General features: G+C 49.5%; 2 protein-coding genes across 4 annotated transcripts in view; both read left to right on the plus strand.

Annotated features, from left to right (window-relative positions):
• The first annotated feature begins 1,995 nt into the window (after positions 1-1,995).
• Positions 1,996-6,569, plus strand: LOC114585050 (dehydrogenase/reductase SDR family member 13). Of its 2 annotated transcripts, XM_028707290.2 has the most exons (6): positions 2,301-2,438; positions 3,228-3,312; positions 3,648-3,766; positions 4,605-4,728; positions 5,373-5,684; positions 6,240-6,569. In XM_028707290.2, the coding sequence occupies exons 2-6, from the start codon at positions 3,279-3,281 to the stop codon at positions 6,500-6,502; spliced, it is 852 nt and encodes a 283-aa protein (XP_028563123.2). In that variant the 5' UTR covers positions 2,301-2,438; positions 3,228-3,278; the 3' UTR covers positions 6,503-6,569. The 2 variants fall into 2 exon arrangements, with proteins under 2 accessions (XP_028563122.2, XP_028563123.2); XM_028707289.2 differs by lacking the exon at positions 3,228-3,312 and having other exon boundaries at positions 1,996-2,438.
• A 1,733-nt stretch (positions 6,570-8,302) lies between these two features.
• FLOT2 (flotillin 2) overlaps positions 8,303-20,458 on the plus strand; it is a 27,619-nt gene continuing 15,463 nt past the window's right edge. The window contains exons 1-3 of one of the 2 annotated variants that reach the window (XM_077919830.1): positions 8,303-8,448; positions 18,144-18,225; position 18,573. In XM_077919830.1, the coding sequence (XP_077775956.1) occupies positions 8,400-8,448; positions 18,144-18,225; position 18,573 (132 nt within the window). In that variant the 5' untranslated portion in view covers positions 8,303-8,399. The remainder of the gene's footprint in view (positions 8,449-18,143; positions 18,226-18,572; positions 18,574-20,458) is intronic. The other variant, XM_028707287.2, reaches the window with a different exon arrangement.

The raw sequence follows: 20,458 nt of genomic DNA on the forward strand, positions 1-20,458 counted from the left end.
GCCATGCCACGTTAGCCAATCATATAGGACAGCACGAGCTGTTCACGCGCTGTTCATGCTCCAAGGATGCTTCTAGCTATGAAATCACCCTGTAACAATAAGAACTTTGCTCATGCTCTCATGTACAAGCAATCATTTTCCCACACGGCACTGCAAGGTGCATCACGTCTTGCGGTCGATCCTGCCCCCACCCGCGATATTTTATTCAAGCTGTTGTTGTTTAGTCGTGTCCGCCTCTTCGTGACCCCCTGGACCAGAGCACGCCAGGCCCTCCTGTCTTCCACTGCCTCCCGCAGTTTGGTCAAACTCATGCTGGTCGCTTCGAGAACACTGTCCAACCATCTCGTCCTCTGTCGTCCCCTTCTCCTTGTGCCCTCCATCTTTCCCAACATCAGGATCATTTCCAGGGAGTCTTCTCTTCTCATGAGGTGGCCAAAGTCTTGGAGCCTCAGCTTCAGGATCTGTCCTTCCAGTGAGCACTCAGGGCTGATTTCCTTCAGAATGGAGAGGTTTGATCTTCTTGCAGTCCATGGGACTCTCAAGAGTCTCCTCCAGCACCAGAATTCAAAAGCATCCATTCTTTGGTGATCAGCCTTCTTTATGGTCCAGCTCTCACTTCCATACATCACTACTGGGAAAACCAGAGCTTGAACTATACGGACCTTTGTCGGCAAGGTGGTGTCTCTGCTTTTTAAGACGCTGTCTAGGTTTGCCATTGCTTTTCTCCCAAGAAGCAGGCGTCTTTTAATTTCGTGGCTGCTGTCACCATCTGCAGTGATCATGGAGCCCCTGAAATTGCACTCATGAGGGGGCCTTCTATCCGAGGATGGGACGTGCGCGCAGTGGCGTAGCGTGGGGGGTGCAGGGGGGGCCGGCCGCACCGGGCGCAACATCTGGGGGGGCGCGCTCGCCACCTCCGGAGTCGCCGAAGAGCCTCGGGCGCAGGCTGTAGCAGAGCCCCATGTCTTGCGGAACCGACGAGCTGGCAGCGGCTCTCAGCGCTCGCCGCGGTCCCCGGGCGTCAGGGCCGCAGAGGGCGCGCCAGGCAGCCCCTCCTCACAGCCCCGCCACCGCTGCTGCAGCTGCTGGGCCATGTTGCATTTTCCTCGCCTCTCTGCCCTCCTCCTCCTCCGGGCAAGCGCCGTTGTTTGGGCGGCAGCGCCAGCGGCAACTCGCCTCAGATCACCTGACACGGACCGGCCGCCGCCGTGGCTACCTTACCGTAAATACCCCAGCCCAGGCAGCAGCAAAAAGAAGCTGGCAGCAGCGGCAGGTTAGGGGGCGCAAATTACTTGCCTTGGCCCGGGTTAAAGGTAAAGATAAAGGTACCCCTGCCCGTACGGGCCAGTCTTGACAGACTCTAGGGTTGTGCGCTCATCTCACTCAAGAGGCCGGGGGCCAGCGCTGTCCGGAGACACTTCCGGGTCACGTGGCCAGCGTGACAAAGCTGCATCTGGCGAGCCAGCGCAGCACACGGAACGCCGTTTACCTTCCCGCTAGTAAGCGGTCCCTATTTATCTACTTGCACCCGGGAGTGCTTTTGAACTGCTAGGTTGGCAGGCGCTGGGACCGAACGACGGGAGCGCACCCTGCTGCGGGGATTCGAACCGCCGACCTTTCGATCGGCAAGTCCTAGGCGCTGAGGCTTTAACCCACAGCGCCACCCGCGTCCCTTGGCCCGGGTTAGGGGGCGCAAATTACTTGCCTTGGCCCGGGTTAGGGGGCGCAAATTACTTGCCTTGGCCCGGGTTAGGGGGCACAAATTACTTGCCTTGCCCTGGGTTAGGGGGCGCAAATTACTTGCCTTGGCCCGGGTTAGGGGGCGCAAATTACTAGCCTTGCCCCGGGTGCTGACAACCCATGCTACGCCGCTGCGTGCGCGTAACGAAGGACAGCGACGGATCAAGGCGACCGGCCTGCATCTTTGGACCCTCCTGGCGGGGCGGGGCCAGGGACGCGGACTTTGCTATGGGGCGGAGCTCTGACCCCCCCCCCCCCCCACGGTCCGGGATACCTCTGACCGTGACGCGCATCTCTGCAAGCGTTCTTGGCACGGCTTGGAGCGCAAGGGGCGGCAGGCGCGCAGCCTTGCGCACGGGTCCGCGGGAGAAAGAGGAAGGATCCGGGGCGCGTCTGGCTGCTGGGAATCTGTCTCCCGAGGAGGAGCAGGAGCAGCGGCGTCCGCCTCTTCCTCCGACCAGCAGTGCGAGCAGCCGGCGATCGCGGGCGCAAGATGCGCGCCTAGGCTGCTGCTGGCGCCCCCTCCTCCTCCTCCCTTTTGCGCTCCGGGCGCAAGCAGCGCGCGATGGCCGCCGCGGAGGCGCTGGCGGGTCTGGCGGTGGCGCTGGGCCTCTACGCCTTGCTCTATTACAACTGCATCAAAGGGGCCACGTGCAAGAACGAGACCAGCCTGCGGGGCAAGACGGTGCTGATCACGGGTGAGAATCGCCCCCGGAAGGCGGGGGGGGGGGCAGCGGGGTGCAGTGGTTAGAGCGTCCGAAGAGGGTCTGCGGGAGCTCCCGCTCCGGGGTTTCCTGCTTCGGGATCCCAGCGAAAAAAACTTCAGAGGAGACTGAGCGCATCTCCCCGGCTGCGATCCTGCGCAGGCTGACTTAGGAGGAAGCTCCCTGGAGCGCCAATGGGGCGTGTTTCTCAGCAAACCTATTAGAGGGTTGCACCGGTGACCTTCCCCCAGGTGTGCCTGCACTCCAGCCCACCCACCCCTCATGGTTCCTCAGCATTGGGAATGCTGGGAATTGTAGTCCAAGTGCATCTGGCAGAGGGCTCCAGAGCTTTATTCATATTTTTTTAAAAAAATATTTATTAAGGTTTTACAAAATGAAAAAAGAAAAAATACAAATAAAAAACAATTCCATCATTCCATCACATTCTTTCATTTGCTTGATTCCCGGACCTCCTCACACCTCCCTTTTTGTATTCCAATTTAATTTGTTAGTTCAGCAAATCCTTCCCCTCTTTACTTATCCTAATCTTTAATCTTAAAATAATGTAACATTAGATTTTTGTCTATTAATAATTTATATTAATAATTTTTTCATACTCCTTATAGCATTATAGCTAAAAACCACATAACTTTTCTTCCAACATCATTCTAACATTCATTGATTTTACAATATTTCTGTAAGTAGTCTTTAAATTTCTTCCAATCTTCTTCCACCGACTCTTCTCCCTGGTCTCGGATTCTGCCGGTCATTTCTGCCATCCAGAGCTTTATTCAGGTGGTGTGTGACATGTCTGAGGGTTTGTAGTAGTGGAAGATGAGAGACAGCACATCCATAGCATCCAATATTGGTATGTATTGTATTGCATTCTGAGTTCTCTTAAGAAGAGCCTTCAGCTGGATCAGACCAGGGACCCAATTAGTCCAGCAAGCAGATCCCTGAGCACAACCACTACTCCCCTCTCCCGCTGTTTCCAGCAACAGACATTAAGAAGCATGTACTGCCTCTGACCACAAACTCTCTGGAAATCAAATTATAACGCAACCTGTAAGAAATAAAGGATGTAGTGAAAATGCGGTTAAAACCATACAGCATCTATCACAGCTCATTACTATTGCCAGAAAAATCGTTCTGCGGTCCGCCAAGACCCCCAGCAAACTATATTTTCCCCTTGAACTTTTCCAGGTGGAAACACTGGGATTGGAAAGGCAACGGCTCTGGATCTGGCCCGGAGGGGAGCCCGCGTCATCCTGGCTTGCCGCGACAGAGGGCGAGGAGAATCTGCCGTCTATGACATCAGGAGGGTGAGCGCCGGCCACCCGCCTCCTTCGAAAGGGCAGCCTTTATGATTCCATTTTAAAATCACTTCTCAAAGCAATTTCACTGTAAAAACGTGGCCTAATATATTCACTTCATAAAATTTATACCCCACTTGATTGTTAAAAAAGCCAAACACCCTCAAAGCTGTTTACATAAAACTAAATCAATAAAATTATTAGCAAGAAAAATGTAACAATGTAAAACTTTAAAATATAAATAAATCAGAGTAGACTGGGGGAACTCACATCAACTTTCCTGACCTCCAGGCAGGCTCGTCTACACAATAGTGTTTTTAGCAGGCACTGAAAAGAGTACAGTGAAGGCACCTGCCTGATACCAGTCAGCAGGGAGTTCCAATGAATTCTGAACAGCTGACCTTTCCTTCTTTGGCAGGAGGGAGGTCTAGCTTTCTAGAAGAATTCAGCAACCTGACACTCTCCAGATGTTTTGGACCTAGTCTCCCATCAGCCTCAGCATCACATAGCTGTCTGGGGCTGATGGGAGTTGTAGTCCAGTGGATATGGAAGGGCACCAGGTTAGAAAAGTCTGCCCTAGTGGTATTATGAAATTGGGGTGGGGGTGCTTGGAGGATGTTTTCCCACCATGCGCCATTCCCTGGAATAGGTGTAGTAGGTGCGTACTTTAAACACACCTCCTCGCCTGTGTTTTTTGTGGGGTAGGGTGGGGTGGTGAACAAGCGCCATTGATCTACATAAATCCACTGATTTATGTATTTTGCATTTGTTTTAGGAATGTAGTTTTATTGCTTATTCTTTATGCTGTTCCCCACCATATTCCCCCCCCCCCCATTAATGTTGGCAGGAAAGTGGGAACAATGACGTTCTCTTCATGAGCTTGGACTTGGCCAGCTTCAAGTCAGTGAGGGCTTTTGCAGCGGCTTTCTTGAGCTCTGAGCCCCGCCTTGACATTCTCATCAACAATGCAGGTGAGATTTGGGGAAGGGGCACAGCTGCTTTGCATGCAGAAGATCCAAAGCTTTTAGTCTCCAATGGCATCCCCAGGTAGGACTGGGAATGTCCCCTGCCTGAAACTCTGGAGACTGAGAGGAAGTGGGCTGGGCTTTGTTGCTGCCAGCCCCTCTCCAGAGCCCTTTCGCGCACTGCTCATCGTCCCGCCACCGCCAGTCCCTGCCGCTCGCAAGACACAGGTAAGCAGCCACCGGGCTCATCCGGTGTTGTGGAGAAGGGAGGGGAGAGTCATGGGGGGCGTGGCTTACCCCAGTAGAATGTGTCCTTTTATTTAAAATGCATCTCTGGGGTTTTTGTGGGGCCTGCCTGGTGCTCTTGCATAGAATGCTGTGTCCTTTTATCTAAAATGCATCTCTATATTTTTCAAAAGATAGTGTGGCCCCTCAAAGGTCTGAGGGACAATGGACCAGCCCCCTGCTGAAAAGGTCTGCTGGCCCCTGGGATAGAACAATATGGACTATGCTTGCCTAAACAGGTGTGTCTTCAAGAGACAGCAGATGATAGTGATGGGGGCCTCTCATATTTCAACAGGGCTGGCGCCACCAGTGAAAAAGCCTGCCTCCACGTTGCACCTGTTTAATCCCGCTTCGTGTTCCGGCAGGTGTCGGGTCTGGAAGCCGAAGCGAGGATGGCTTCAATTTGGTGTTCCAGGTGAATCACTTGAGTCATTTCCTTCTGACTCACCTCCTCCTGGAGCGGATGAAGCAGTGTGCGCCCAGCCGTGTGGTGGTGGTGGCTTCCAAAGCACATCAAACGGGGAAGATTGACTTTCAGAACATCCACAAGCCAGTGGAAGGGCACTTGGCAGGGTTCCAATCGTACTGCAACAGCAAACTGGCCAATATATTGTACACCCGGGAGCTCGCCAATCGACTGGAAGGGACGAACGTTACCTGCTACGCGGTCCATCCAGGTGGGTGGCAGGTCCAGCTCAGCTCCTCAACCTGCAACCCTCTATAGTGGTGTCTGGTGCCCTTGGGGGACTGGAGGGGTAGAAAGCAGGGAGCCCAATAATAGACAGAGCCAGAACCAGTGAAGGGTGGAGACAGAGTCAATTGCAGGTGGAGCCAACTCTTCCTAGTTCTGTCCCCATCCTCATCCTTATCCCTGCAGAGATTTACAAGGGGCAACACTGAGACTGTGGAAGAGAAGGAAGCTGATGGGCAGGATCACTCCCTGGGCTGGTTGTAAGTAGGAAGGGTGGCAGATGGGGACTGTCTGAGAAGCAGACTGAGTTTGCCCTAATGGACCAGCTTCCATTGGTCCTCTAGATGTTATTAGACTCCAGCTCCCATTTTTCCTGACAGTTGACTGTTCTGTTCTGCAAAAAGGGGCATCTGGTTGGCCACAGTGGAAAAGTGGATACTAAATTAGATGGACCCCCTTTGAAGTCTGGTCCATCAGCTGGGCTCTCTTCTTATTCTATCCAGTTCTGGCAACTGATGCTTTCCTATCTTTCTGCTTTCAGGGCTTGTTAACACTGAATTATTCCGTCACATTTCTGTTTGGCTGAAGCCTCTTTTCCTCCCCATCTGCCGGCTCTTCTTCCGAGACACGACCAATGGAGCTCAGACGTCCATCTACTGTGCCACTGAGGAAGGCATTGAGAAGTACAGTGGGCGCTATTTTGCCGATTGCAGGCTGCATGACCCCAAGCCACATGCCCGGGATGACGCCGTGGCCAAGAAACTTTGGGAAGTCAGCGAGAGGATGGTGGGGCTGGCAAACTAGGCTGCGGTGTTTTTCAAAGAGGGCTCACCTCCATAGAACGGGTGCCTGTGCAGAACCATCCATGAAATCGAGGAAAAATTTAAAGTCAAATTGTGGCCTCACATGGCAGGGTTCTAAAGGGGAAATAACACTGATTTAGGCACATATATTATTTCACTCCCCACAGTGTTTATATGCCACCTGACTAAACCACCAGAAAAAAACAGCAAAATTATCAGTGAAATCTTTTTTAGAACCTAAAACAATATTAGTAAAAATTGAAACAGATGGCAGCTTGTTTGTATGCCTGGATAGGCTTCCCCAGACAGAAATGTCTTTAGCAGAGACTTTAAAAAAAGAGCAAAGGCGGCTGGAGTCCAAATTGTAGGAGCTGCCACATTAAAATACGCGTTTCTTAGCAAGTGGGGGTGAAGGGGTACAGTTAGGGTTACCCCAGAAAGCCCTAAAAACTGTTTGTGAATCCCCCCCCCCCAGCCAGGCCTCGGCGTACGCATTTTTAAAACTGCATATTCCTCTAAGACAAAAAGCATGAGCTAAGTAGTCCTCTCTGTGACAAAAATGCTGTAACAAACCCATAGCTGAGAACAGAAAAGCTTTTCGCTTCCCAGATCCAAATAACCTTGTCCTGGTACATTGACTTGCAACATACTTCCGGGAGCAGAGCCAGAGAACGAAAAGCAACATTTCTATGTAAGAATCTGTGAAGGGGAGAGGAAAAAAGGGGTTTGAAAAAAGGATAAAACCTGCTTGTAAAATGTGAACTGAATCACACAGGTGCCTCTGCCCCCCGGATGGCAGAATAAAACGCTCTTTCTCTGGATTAACCCCTTGGTGTCTTTTGGCTCCTTTTGTCTCTGCTCGGGTGCAACAATTATTCCTACCCATGGATTAAAAAGGCTACAGGGGAAAAGCATAATGTAGCCGCTGTAATTTTGAGGCCAGCTGGGCAAGACTGGAGTGGCTGAGGGGCCATCTATGTTGGGCTGAGGGGGGGTCTTAAGGATGGTCTTTTGCAAAAACCGAGGCAGAAAAACTGTTGCTAATCACAGAATAAATATATGCAAGGAGGGGAGACAAATGGGAAGATGCCCTTAAAAGACAAGGAGGACCATTCAGATGTAGGATGTTAGGACCTGCCTTGCTTCTGCAATGGCAAGCTGATTTTAAAACTGTTTTTATATTATAGTTTAAATGTACCCAACCCTGGGACCTTGGGGTGAAGGGCTACTAAACAAGAATCAACAAGAATATTTACCATCATTAATTGATTGATTGTACCCCACCTGAGACCTGGAGGGTGTGGTGTGTTAATAAAAACAACAACAATAATAAATTATATTTTTATTTATTGTGCCCCGTCTGGATAGTAATTTTTTTTTTCGAGTTCTGGGGTTTTGTTTATTTATACACTGCCCTTCTCTGCAGGAAAATCCCGTGTGAAAACGCGAAAACACACAACGAAAACCCAACAACGCGACGCGTGTTCACAAAGGGCGCGTGTTCTGGGGAAGATGGGAGGGGTGCGCTTTATTTTACCCCTTTCTTGTTCTCCCCTCACACTTTCCTCCTCCGCCCAAAATGGCGGCCTGAGGCGAAGGCGGAGGAGACGGAGGCGGCTTCTCCCTCTTCCTCCTCCCTCCCTCTGCTCCCCTTTCCCGCTCTTTCCTTTTCCCGCCCACGCTCTCCCTCTCCCCCCCCCGCCTCGGACGCGCTTCCTGTGGGCGGAGCCTTCAGCGGCGGGGGAGGAGCCGAGGAAGGAGGCGGTGCCGCTCCTCCCGAAGATTCCCCCCCCCCGACCCGTTAATCGGGCGGAGCGCAGTGCGCCTGCGCCGTGGTGGTGGTGGTGGTCGGTGGGCGGGGGCGGGCTGCTGCTTGGCGTTGTCTGGGTCGAGTCGCCATGGGCAACTGCCACACGGTGGGGCCCAACGAGGCCCTCGTCGTGTCAGGTAAGGAGACCGAGGGGGGGGGGGAGCGTGAGGGGGGGGGCTTGTTTTCCTCAAGGGGGGGGAAGGGACGCTGAGCCCCCCCCCCCTCCCTCCGCAGCTCGTCGTCTGCCTCGCCCTCTTCTTCTTCCTCCTTCCTCCTTGAATTGGGTGAGGCCTGGGAGGGGGGGCTTTATCCCTCCCCTCTGTGGGGACACATGTAGGACACACACACACACACACACGTGTATGCCTGCATGCACACAGCGCTCTCTGACACGGGAGCGGGCAGGTATGCAGAGATTTCTTTTGCACGAGCACACACGCGCATCCATCCCGGCCACACGGGAGATCTCCCTGTTACACAAACGGCACAGCATGTACAAAGGCGCAGGCACGCATACGTAGATTCCCCCCCCCCCCACGCCTGCACACGGGTGGGTAGACGGCACACACGGATCTCTCTCGCGCCAACGGCACAGCACGCGTTTACACAGAGATTTCTCTTGTGCACCCACCTACAGAACACACGCAGAGATTGCTTATGCAAACGACATAGCGCCCATACACACAGAGCTCTCTCTTACGCCTGCACACACATCTTACAGACACACACTGATATCTCTCTTACACATATTGCACACATTCACAGACATATATATCATGCACATATAGGTATATCACATCTCTCCTGTGCACATTTATTTATATCGTATATATTCTATGTATGCAGCCACAGAAAGAGTGTTATTTACATATACAAAAATATTTCTCTCTTGTACACCCTCCCATAAATATATACTCATGTACATAAACACAAAAGTATGCAGAGATCTCCTTTAACACAGGGAGACACCATTTGTGGCATTTATATACCGCCTAATATGGAGAAGAAGAAAAACAACCCACAACCTACACAAAAGTCTTGTTTGTGGCACCTTAAAGACCAACAACTCTTATTATGGCATAAGATTATTTGTTGGTTTTGCTGCAACAAAAATGAACACAGCCTGTGTCTCTGGAAAACATGCACACATATTTTCCCTGCCACTTGGTCTCTGTCTTAAAAAAAGTGTACAGTTCTTTAGAAATTTGAAATTAGCATTAGTATTAATAATATCACACACACAACCCACCTTGTACAGCACGGAGCTTGCCATAAGGTCTTGGGTTTTTGTTTATGAATAATAATCACAACAGTGACAAATGTGTCCCATGGGATCTATAGCGCTTGGACTGAGCATTAGCTGGTTTGCATTCAGGTAAGCTCCCATCCGCTCCTGACACAAACTGCAAAATTAGTTAGGGATCCATTTCTCAGTGATTTGAACTTCTCTTAAGAAAATGGTGCTGAATGCTTCCTGTTTTCATCTGAGGCATATTAAAGTGGGCAGGTGCTTTTGCTTGATGGGAAACAGTTGTATGAAAATGCAACTTAGATTGATTGTATTTGTGCATCTCCTGAAATGTTTTCTTCCTGATTCATGAGGATCCTGCAACCCACTTACCATTTTCCATAACCGCGGTTTGGTATGATATTACAGTGAATAGGGTGGGGGTGCCTCTGAATGTGTTCTCTGCCAAGTATCTGAGCTTTACAGGAACACACTTCCAAGGCAAAATACGTGATTTGTAGCCCAGTAAGTTATTTTCAGGAAAAAGAAGGTGTGAGCTGCTGTGATTACAATTGGAAGAGGCCAGTTCAGCTCGTAAAAGCGGTCAGGGTGTGTGTGTGTTGGTGAATGGAGCCTTCACCTCCCTTGAGAGCCTCTATTCTCCCTTTTATTACTGTCTCAGTGTAGCCAAAGCTACTGCAGTAGATGGAAAATCATTCTGGGGAAAACATAGCGCTCTTAATAACCACCACACCCTCCTGCTTTTCTCTGTTTGGGAAGGAAATGGCTTCGAGTGGTCTGGAAAGAAAATATGGAATATAACATGAACATGGGCAGAGTGTGTCTTCCATGAACCTTGGCTGTGCAGGTTAATCCTGTTACAGACACGGAATCACAGAATTGTAGAGTTGGAAGGGACCCCGAGGGTCATCTAGTCCAACCCCTTGCAATGCAGGAATCAGAGCTAAAGAATCCCTGGCAGATGGCCATCCAGCCTCTGCAGATGAGGATCTGCCTACTGAGTCAAGCCACTAATCCTCTGCCTAGTGTTGTCTACTCTGACTGGCAGCAGCTCTTCCAGGGTCTTGGGCAACTGCGGATCTTCCACTCTCTCTGCTCCCTGGTATGTTTTTAACTGGAGAATCAGGGGATTGAACCCAGGACCTTCTCCAGGCAAAGCAGGTGCTCTGCTGTTGAGCTACTGTCCTTCCTTGCCTGCTTGGAAGTTCTGATAGGCAGGGAGAACCCCACCCCTGCCTAGACTTCGGACGGGAACAGTGTGGGATGGAAATACACCAGCATTAGCTTTTAGCATTTTATATACCATGTTCCAGAGCACTCAAACCACATGTATGTAGTCCTTGTAATTCTCCCAACAGCTCTGTAATGTAGAGCAGTACAATTCTCCCAAATTGTAGACGTGGGGACTGAGAGTCGAGTAGCTGCTCTGTGAGTTCATGTCCCAGAGGCTTCCCTCATTTCACATATGCACACAGTGCACCCACTTCCCACTAGTAGCCTCTTTCACATGGAACATAAAACCTTAGGCTGTACAAATACCTCTTTAATTTGATGCTTTATAATTGCACTCCTCTTAAATTTCATTACACCTGAAGGAGCGTCTCCACCCTCATCATTCAGCCTGGACACTGAGGTCCAACTCCAAGGGCCTTCTAACAGTTCCCTCCCTGCAAGAAGTGAAGTTGCAGGGAACCAGGCAGAGGGGCTTCTTGGTAGTGGCATCTACCCTGTGGAATGCCCTCCAGTCAAATGCAGAGGAGCTAAAGAACTACACAACTTTTAGAAGACATCTGAAGGCAGCCCTGTATCAGGACGTTTTCAATGTTTGACATTTTGTTATCTTTTTATATGTGCTGGAAGCTGCCCAGGTTGGTTGGGAAACCCGGCTAGATAATAAAATTAGTGTTTGTTTAAATTATTATTATTACCTGCTATTTTCCAGCGTAGGAGTAACAAGGCTGACCCCAGTTATCTTGTGTGAATTTGTACAGGCCTACCAGCATACATTTGCGTTGTCTGCATGCTACCAGCCCTCAAGAGGCGGGATCAGTCCTGGATTTCCCCCTCCTCCTCCCCCAGTCTTGTGGCAGGCAGGCAGGTTGTGTTGCCAGCCTGCCCTCGATAGGAGAAAAGGGTGGTCCAAGGGTCTATGGTGTTACTGGACAGCATTTCCCATCTGCTTTCTGGGCACTTTTTGAAATGGGAAGCGTTCTTAGCACTGCAGGATTGGTCCGTGTCCAGCAGCAGATGAATGCAGGCTGTGTTCCTGTGCGTGTCAGGAGGCCTGGAGCCTTGTGAGCAGAAGACTTAATCAAATCGAAAACCCTGAACCTTCTTCCAGTGCCAGAGTCATCCCACCCTGCCCTCTCTCTGCAATGAGGACATGAAGTCATCAACATGCCTCTGATTTGAGTAACCACATCCTGGCCCTCCGTATCTTGGATAAGGCCCCGTGTCTCTTCCGGCCAGGGCTGGGCCCCAGCACCTCTTCCTCAAGAAATCCAGTGGTATAACCAATGAATATAAAAAACTCACACCTAACTAGCAAGTGGCGCCAGGAGAACTGTTACCGGGGAAAGATTTCTGGAGGATTTTTGCTTGTTTAAATCCTACCCCAAAGCATCATAATCAGGGTGAGAGTTGCATTCACCCAGCGCTGACAAGGTACTAACTAACCTATTAAAGGTAAAGGGACCCCTGACCGACTCTGGGGTTGCGGCGCTCATCTCGCTCTATAGGCCGAGGGAGCCGGCGTTTGTCCGCAGACAGCTTCCGGTTCATGTGGCCAGCATGACTAAGCCGCTTCTGGCGAACCAGAGCAGTGCACGGAAACGCCATTTGCCTTCCTGCCAGAGCAGTACCTATTTATCTACTTGCACTTTGATGTGCTTTCGAACTGCTAGGTTGGCAGGAGCAGGGACTGAGCAATGGGAGCTCACCCCATCGCGGGGATTCGAACCGCCGACCTTCTGATCGGCAAGTCCTAGGCTCTGTGGTTTAACCCACAGCGCCACCCACGTCCCTAACTAACCTATTAGGATGGAATAATTGCTTCCTTCCGTGACAGGGAATGGCTTCCCCAGCAAGTTTTTGTGGCAGGCTGGACTAGGTTTAAACTGAGGCCCCCTTACTAATCTGCAGCCCACCTGTGGCGTGAAGTCTTGCAGTGGAGAGAGAGAGTGTGTGTACGTCCAGCATTTTCCGATGTTTGCAGGGAATGTCGAGCCCCTGAGACAAGTCCATGATAACCTGGCAGCTGGACTGTTCGTGCTGCCTTGTTCTATTTTAACTCCCAAGCAAACAATCTGTGTTTGCTTTGCTGCTTTTGTTGAGGTGTGGGTTGTACCTCTGCTGGTGGCTTAGGGGACTGTTTGCCAAAATTGCTGGCTAGCCCTTAAACTGGCACACCAGCCTGCAGTTGCCCAGAGATGCGGCATGAGCACTGCCTGTCTTATTTCTCCGTCTAAATGAGATTAGGTGGATGAACCCGTGACCCACTTTGCGTCTGTGCAGGCTGCCTGTTGCAAAAATTCCCGTTAGCCTGTAAGGAAGGACAGGCCGTTGTGCAACAGCCTTTCTCTGGAGAGAGGTGGGCTCCTTTCCAACAGCTGCTATCTTTTCGGGAATCAGGATTCCTTTTGCCAAGACTTAGCAGCAGAGAGGGAGGAGCAGCCTCTGTTTTGCTCTGATTCCCTTCTCCCCCCCCCCCCCCAAACCCTTGTTTGGGAGAGCTCAGTGGCGGGAACTGTCCTCTCCAAGCCCTGCTCTGCTTCCTTTACATGTCGAGCTGCATGTAATTAGGAGAAGTAAGTATTTTCAACCCAGGAGGTGAAACTGTCTTGCTGCTGCATCAAGCGAGTTTGCTTTGTTCTTTCCAGCAGCTGTTCAGGTACCTCTGGAAGATCACAAGCGGGTCACCCCCCTCCTCTCTTGTGTAGCCCCAGATTCCACCACCGTGCCAATTTAATATGAGTAGGTTTACAACTAAGCCTTTACTGTCACCCTGTTTGAGAAGAGTTTTCAAAGTTGCATTTTGTAATAAGGCCTAGGGCTGGGCGATACCTGACCAGCTAAACATCGCAATACTGTATATTAGATATATCACAAAGTACACACACACACACACACACACACACACACACACACATATGTATATATATTAGTACAGTTTTGTAATACAGGAAAATGTGTACAAATACCTATAAAGTGGATAAGGGAAACAGAGAGTTGCAAAACAAAACAATACAAAAGGATATAAGAAGGACCCCATAAGCTCATAAGAAAAATGTACATGGTCTCAAGTGTTTCATCGTATGTGAAAGTCACAGTCGCAGTCATAGTTCTCCTGTGAATACAGATTTAAAGGTATATTTTTTAAAAAAAAATCCAGAATGTCTTTCCATAAGGAAGTTATTCGTCATTCTGTGAATGTGGACCTTGCTGTGCTTGTGTGTTACTCTTTAAAAAACAAACAGAGAGCGAGCTGCAAAGTCCTTTTAAATTTACAGAAACAGCAGACATTCTCTCTCTCCACCTCCCAATTGCCCCAAGCCTCATCAGTGCTCCAAAATGGCAAAGGAACTGGGATGATCCCTTGGTCCAGTGGGTGCCTCTCCTGGTAGAGGGGAGGGGAGCATCATTAGCCCAGGCCCCAAGCCTCGCATGGATGCTTTTCCTCCTCCTTTGCCATAATCTCCCGGCAGTCTTCGAAACTCCCATTATTTATTCTAGGCGCATTTTGCGACTGGGAATTTCATTAGCGTGAGCAGTTCCTGAGCTCTGGGCGCAGTACTGCACCTAAGATTTCAGGTTAAAACTGCGGAGTGGAAGGAAAGGAGGACCTTTTTCTGCCTCCCCGCTTCCAGCTACTCTCTGAAGACTGGAGAAAAGACCCTCTTAAGAATATTAGGGGGGTGGGCAGGGGAAGGACTAGACCATGTGAAAAATGAACAAAATATTTTAGCTGCAGTTCATTCATTTTCAGCTTTGTATTCTTGTTATTAAAAAGTACGCCTGGACGTTCCGTTGTTGCGCCTATAATCTCGGTTTAAGGTGCCATCTAGCCCCTCGCTTTCATATCTCCGTTTCTAACGTTGTCTCCCAGGATCTCGCCTGCTGGCTGCACTTTTCCTTCCATCTGAGCAAATCTGATTACACAGCCAGCAGGGACCTCCCTGAGGCAGAATGAGGAAAACAGCAGCGGGTGTGGCTGGCCGGCCTTTCTCAGTGCCAGTCGTCCTTTCCTCTCCACCTCCCTCCCCTCCCCAAAATAGCATCATCATTTGCAACTACACCCCCCCAGCAAGATTTTCTGCTTTGGGGTGGAGGAATAACCAGTCCACCTGAATTCTGGCTGCTTTCGCCTTCTGAACTAGCCCCCACCCCCTGCTTCTGAGACGAAGTTCTTGCCTGCAGGGCTGCATTTGGCAATGGAGGGGGGGGGGGGGTTTGCAAGGGAATGAGCAGCCAAGGGGAGCTCCAGAGTGGTGGGTGCTGAAGGAAAGTGGCTGGTTAATGAGCAACTGAGGAAGCTGCCCTCCCTTGAGTCAGACCTTTGGCCCACCTACCTCAGTGTTGTCTACACTGGCTGGCAGCAGTGGCTCTCCAGGGTTCCGGGCAGGGTCCATTCCCAACCCTGCCTGGAGATGTCACCGGGGATTGAACTTTGGAGCTTCTGCAGGTGATCTGCCGCTGAGCTGCACAAGCCATTCCCCTAAAGTAAGACTCCATTCCTCGTGTTTCTGAGTAACTCTTGAGCTAGGCCACGCGTCCCTCTTGCTCAATATAGCCTACACTGACTAGCAGCAGCTCTCCAGGGTTTCAGACATGGGGTCTCCTTCCTGGAGATGCCACTGGCAACTCTCTCATGCACCGCAGGCACCCTGCCACTGACATCTTGGAGGCCCAGTGGAGTTTTCGGATTTTTCTCAGCGATTTGGAAAGTTCTAGGTCCCCTTTACTGGATCCTGCAGTCCCTGAGAGTGGGCAGGCTTGCTGCGAAACCACTGGTTCTTCCAGGCCCCTTCTGTTGCCACGGTGGGTTATTGGCATTCAGACTCTTAAAGCACCCAGGTGCCTCCCCATCTCCTGCAGGTGCTTCTGGGCCGAATCCTCTGGGATAATTCTGGGCTCCCTTTTGAGGGGTGTGTTAATGCCGAACAGCTCTGAAGGGACAGGGTGTTCCCTGTTTGCCGTCGGTTTCCTTGCTTGTTCTGAAGATATTTTATTTTGGTTTTCCTCTGAGAGACGACTGCAATCAATCTGAACGATTGGGCAGAATTGATTCACAAAGGCGTTCAAGGAGTTGGAGATTTGACGGAAGTGCAGGAGTGGAAAGGCGGGGGGGGGGGGGATACAATATTCGTTTTCCAATCAAATGACCTAATAAAAGCTCCTTCTGGGCTGGGTAGGGACCGGAATGCTTCCTTCCTCCTCTGCTTCCAAAATCTTCCTGAGCTGTGGGGGGCCGTCTGCTGAGGGCGGTGTGCTGCAAAACACAGTTGGCAGAGCCCTGAGGTTGAGAAAGTCACAGGCGTGGGTCACGCGCAGAGGAATGGGAACTGGCCCAGTTCCCTGCCTGCCTGCCAGAGGAGGAGGAGGAGAGCTTCTGAATGGCTCTGCACCAATTCGGTCATAGGTGATCTCTTGGCTCCCTCTCCTGATTTAATCTTTCCTGCAACAGCTGCAGCAGGAAATTGCACTGGGCCTGGACGGGAGTGTGTGTGATAGAGGGGGGAGTGTCCTATGGTGCCAGCCCCCACCTGCTCCTGTTTCTTATCCATTAAGCTGCATATGGCTATTTCTGAAGTTCTGAGAACCTGCTTTTTAAATTTAAAAAAAAAATGTGGAAAGCAAGTTTCTCCTATGGCTGCCGAGACAATGAGAAAATTAAGGGCAGTTGCAGGCAGTTGTTCATCCCCCAGCAGAGAAGTTTAAAGTTAAAAAAAGGAAAGAAATTTATCTGGATGACTTGTCTGTGAGAAACTCATGCTGCACCATTTTCTAAGTGGTCACACACCGACTGCTTAGTTATCTGTGCGCCAGAGGCTCCTGGAACCCAGCCTTTACAACTGGGATGGCTCCTCTCTCTGGATGATGGAGACAACAGTTGCCCCCCTCCAATCTACAGGGAGAATTCCCCAAGAACTCTCAAATATTATAGAAAGGGGCTCTGAGATTATACCTGCCCGCTCCTTTAGTATCATTAGGTGCAGCTCCTCAGGCCCTGGAGATTTGAATTCATTTAAAGTAGCTAGGTGTTCCCTCACTACCTATTTTCCTCTCCTGGGCTGCAGCTCTCTCCTTCCATTGTTTATTCCGTTATCCCCAGATGGGGCACTGCTTTCCTTTTGGGTGTAGACAGGGGCAAAGTAGGTGTTGAACTGTTCCACCTTCACCCAATAGCTTTTTTCCATCTTCTGCATGCAGAGAAGCTACCGCTTGCCTGTTGTTCCTCTTGCTTCAGACATAGCTGATGAAACCTTTCGTTATTATTTTCAACCTCTCTTGCAAGCCTGAGCTCATTCTGAGCTTTGGCTGCCTGACCTTCTCCCTGCAACTGTTGGCTACTCGTGTATACTCTTCCTTTGCAATTATATTTTATTGAATTATGCCTAGCAGAGAGGAAGTAGGTGGAGAAGAGCTTTTCTCCCTTACAAGACTGGAACTTGTGGGCATCCCATGAAACTGAATGTTGAAAGATTCAGGACAGAGAAAAGAAAGGCCTTCTTCACACAGCACGTAGTTCAACTGTGGAAAACAGTGTTTGCCACAAACCTGGATGACTTTAAAAGGTGGTTGGACAGAGCCGTGGGGGAGAGGGCTGGATGGCTATTAGCCATGAGTGCCCTGTCTCCACAATTGGAGACTGCGATGCTTCTGAATATCAGTTGCTGGAAACTGCAGGAGGGGAGAGAACTCTGGTGCTCGTGTCATAGAATCATAAGAGTTGGAAGGAACGCCAGAGGTCATCTAGTCCAACCCCCTGCAATGCAGGAATCCTAGCTAAAGCATCCCTGATAGATGACCCTCCAACCTGTGTTCAAATAACCTCCAGTGAGGGAGAGTCCACCACCTTCCAAGGACCAATTGGACTGGCTTCCGAAAAGGCGGCTTCCTAATTTCATATTTAAACCACTCCTTTATTTATGATCATGAGGACTAGAATCTTAGAACAGCAAGGGAGAGGGCTCTGGTGTGCTCAAGTCCTGCTTGCGGACTTCCCACCGGGGCATTTCTTTGGGCCACTGTGAGGACAGGATCCTGGACTAGCGGGTCCATTGGCCTGATCTCTCAAGCTCTCCTTACGCCCTTTTCGATTTACAAAAAACGAGATGCTTACAATCTGGAAATGCAGGCAGATGGAAGGGAACAGAAATGGAGGCAGGGTTTAAACAGGCAAGTGGGTGTGCAGCAGTTTGACATATCCAGGCTCCGTTGCCATCATATTGGTCATACCATTGCCTTTAGCTTTTCAATACTTTGCTGGTTGCCCTGGAAATGCCTCTCCTTTGGAACTGTGGGCATCCTTAATAGACGAAATAAAGCGCCCGTTCCCAACTGCTCTCTCTGCTTCCTCTGCAGGTGGTTGCTGCGGGTCGGACGAGAAGCAGTATGTCTACGGGGGCTGGGCCTGGGCCTGGTGGTGCATCTCTGACACGCAGAGGTAAGGAGGGGAGCACCCTCATCGCTGGGGGAGGGGGGCAGGCGGCTTTGTGTCAGGGCCCAGCTAGATGTGACTGTGCTGCTTTCCCACATGCTCCTGTATCGAGTGGCTCCTCGTGACTCCTCGTGACTCCCGAAGACCCCCATCTTCCGAGGGCTCCCCTCCCTCTAAGTTGAGTTGCTGCAGGGCGAAGGGCGAGGTAGCGTCCCCTTGGTTAAAGCTGGACAGGCCACAGGGCGATAACATTTGGGGAAGGGCTCAGCAGTAGAGCATATGCTTTGCGGGTCCCAGGTTCAATTCTGGGGAACTCCAGGAATGGGACAGGCGCTCTGCCTGAAACCTTGAAGAGTCTACCGGTCAGTGTAGACAATACTGAACCAGATGGACCAGTTGTCTCACTCAGTATAAGGTGTCTTCCTGCGTATCGTTCTCCACCTCAGGGGGAACGAACACTGTTCTCCCTTCCAATGCCCTTCTGTCACTTCCGTGCTTCTGAATACCAGCTGCAGGAGGGAAGAGTGTTCTTGCACCCAGAGTTCTGCTTGTGGGTTTCCTACTAGAAACTGGTTGGCCCCTGTGAAAACAGGATGCTGTTCTAGATGGGCCATGGGCCTGATCCTGCAGGGCTCTTCTTATGTTCTTATGCCCATCTGCTGCCTGAAGCAGCCCCCTCACTCTTCCCAACGAGGAATGGTGAAAAGCCTCTGGAGCAACTGATTTCAGGCAGAGAGGTTAAGCCCCTTTATCCAAACACTTTTTGCTGTTAAACTAATAGCCCCCTTCCAAAAAAACCCCCCTCCTTTAACTGTGAAAGGGACAGCATTGTGATGGGTGGTCTTTTGCCTCTGGTCAACGGTGCCTTTACTCACACGTCTTCCCCGGTTCAGGGGCGCTTTGGTCTTAATGATAAAAGTAATGAATGGGAGACATCATATCTATTCTGGGAACATGTATAGGGACCTACGATGTCCAAACTCAGCTAGAAAGGATTTATTTCATATACACTGAGGCCTGTAACCCCCAGAACTTTTCCCCAGCGATCCACTCCATTATGGTAGTTGTGGGGCATTTTGTTAATATTTTAAAGCTGCCACATTTGAGGCACATTCACCCTGCAGCAGATCTGAGCACTGATTTGCTGTCATGGTTCCTTTCCTTCTCCCGCCACCTCCTGATAATCCAGGAAATTGATTTGTTAGGTAGTTCCTATCACAGAGCTGCTGTTTCTTGGATCCATTTCCTTTGGACCATTTTGGCAAAAAAGGAAAACTGTCCTTGAGACCAGCTTAAATTTGTAACCTTGGCATGATTCAAATGACCCCCAAACCACGGGCTTGGACACACTAGTGTTGTGCAAGCCCTGTGTAGTGATGTTAAACTCTCGGGAATAATTTTTTGGAGAATATTCTCGATTAATGAGAATATTAGAGAATTTTCATTTAAAATAGGAGAATATTCATTTTCATGTATTGAAAATGATATCATTTTAATAATTGAAAATGGTATAATTAGTTACTATAGTTGATAAACAAAACTATATGCATACGTATAAAAGAAGCCATTAACATTATTATGTTATGTATTATGTATTATTATATGATAATATATTTCAGTACGTCATTCTCTGGTAAATGGCACCTTGTACCATTGAATGGCGCTGCAAAAACCAGTTACTGGCACTAAATAAAAATATAGAAACGTTAACTGTTTAAATCAAGGCCACCTCACATAATTGTATAAGCCTAGGTACTTTAAGTGTATAAAGTATTAAAGCTACTTTGTGTAAAAAAAATAAAAAATCACACTGTATGGCCAAGGGTATAGAATTGCTAAGAATAAGGTGACACCAAAATAGAAAAAAGGCTATTACATATAGTTGAAATATTTGCAAATTCAAATGTTCATCAAATTAAATGAATAACATTTTTAAAACTTTTTTAAAAAAATGTTTTCTGTAGCTCACATTTTAGAACTGAATGACACAATGCCCAGTAATGTAACTGGATTTTAAAAAATCATTATTCATTACTTACACTGGCAATGTCACAGCTTGACTTACTATTTACTAGATTTTTAAAAAGTGGGTTGTAAAACTGGTTCTGACATTAGAATTTACAGTTTGTAAATTGGAGAATATTCTCTGGAGAATTTTCTAGCAGAGAATATTCTCGTTTTCAAGAATATTCTCACCTCACCTCACTAGGCCCGTGCAGAACTTGCCATGAGAAACAGC

Source organism: Podarcis muralis, chromosome 15 (genome assembly GCF_964188315.1).
Source record: "Podarcis muralis chromosome 15, rPodMur119.hap1.1, whole genome shotgun sequence".
In the NCBI taxonomy this organism is placed as follows: Eukaryota; Metazoa; Chordata; class Lepidosauria; order Squamata; family Lacertidae; genus Podarcis; species Podarcis muralis.

Bases quoted from the DNA above. Each gene is read 5' to 3' on its own strand.
- LOC114585050 (XM_028707289.2), top strand. From the start codon at position 2,306: ATGGCCGCCGCGGAGGCGCTGGCGGGTCTGGCGGTGGCGCTGGGCCTC. The intron at 2,439-3,647 runs GTGAGAATCGCC...GAACTTTTCCAG, and splicing joins CAAGACGGTGCTGATCACGG to GTGGAAACACTGGGATTGGA. The intron at 4,729-5,372 runs GTGAGATTTGGG...GTGTTCCGGCAG, and splicing joins CATTCTCATCAACAATGCAG to GTGTCGGGTCTGGAAGCCGA.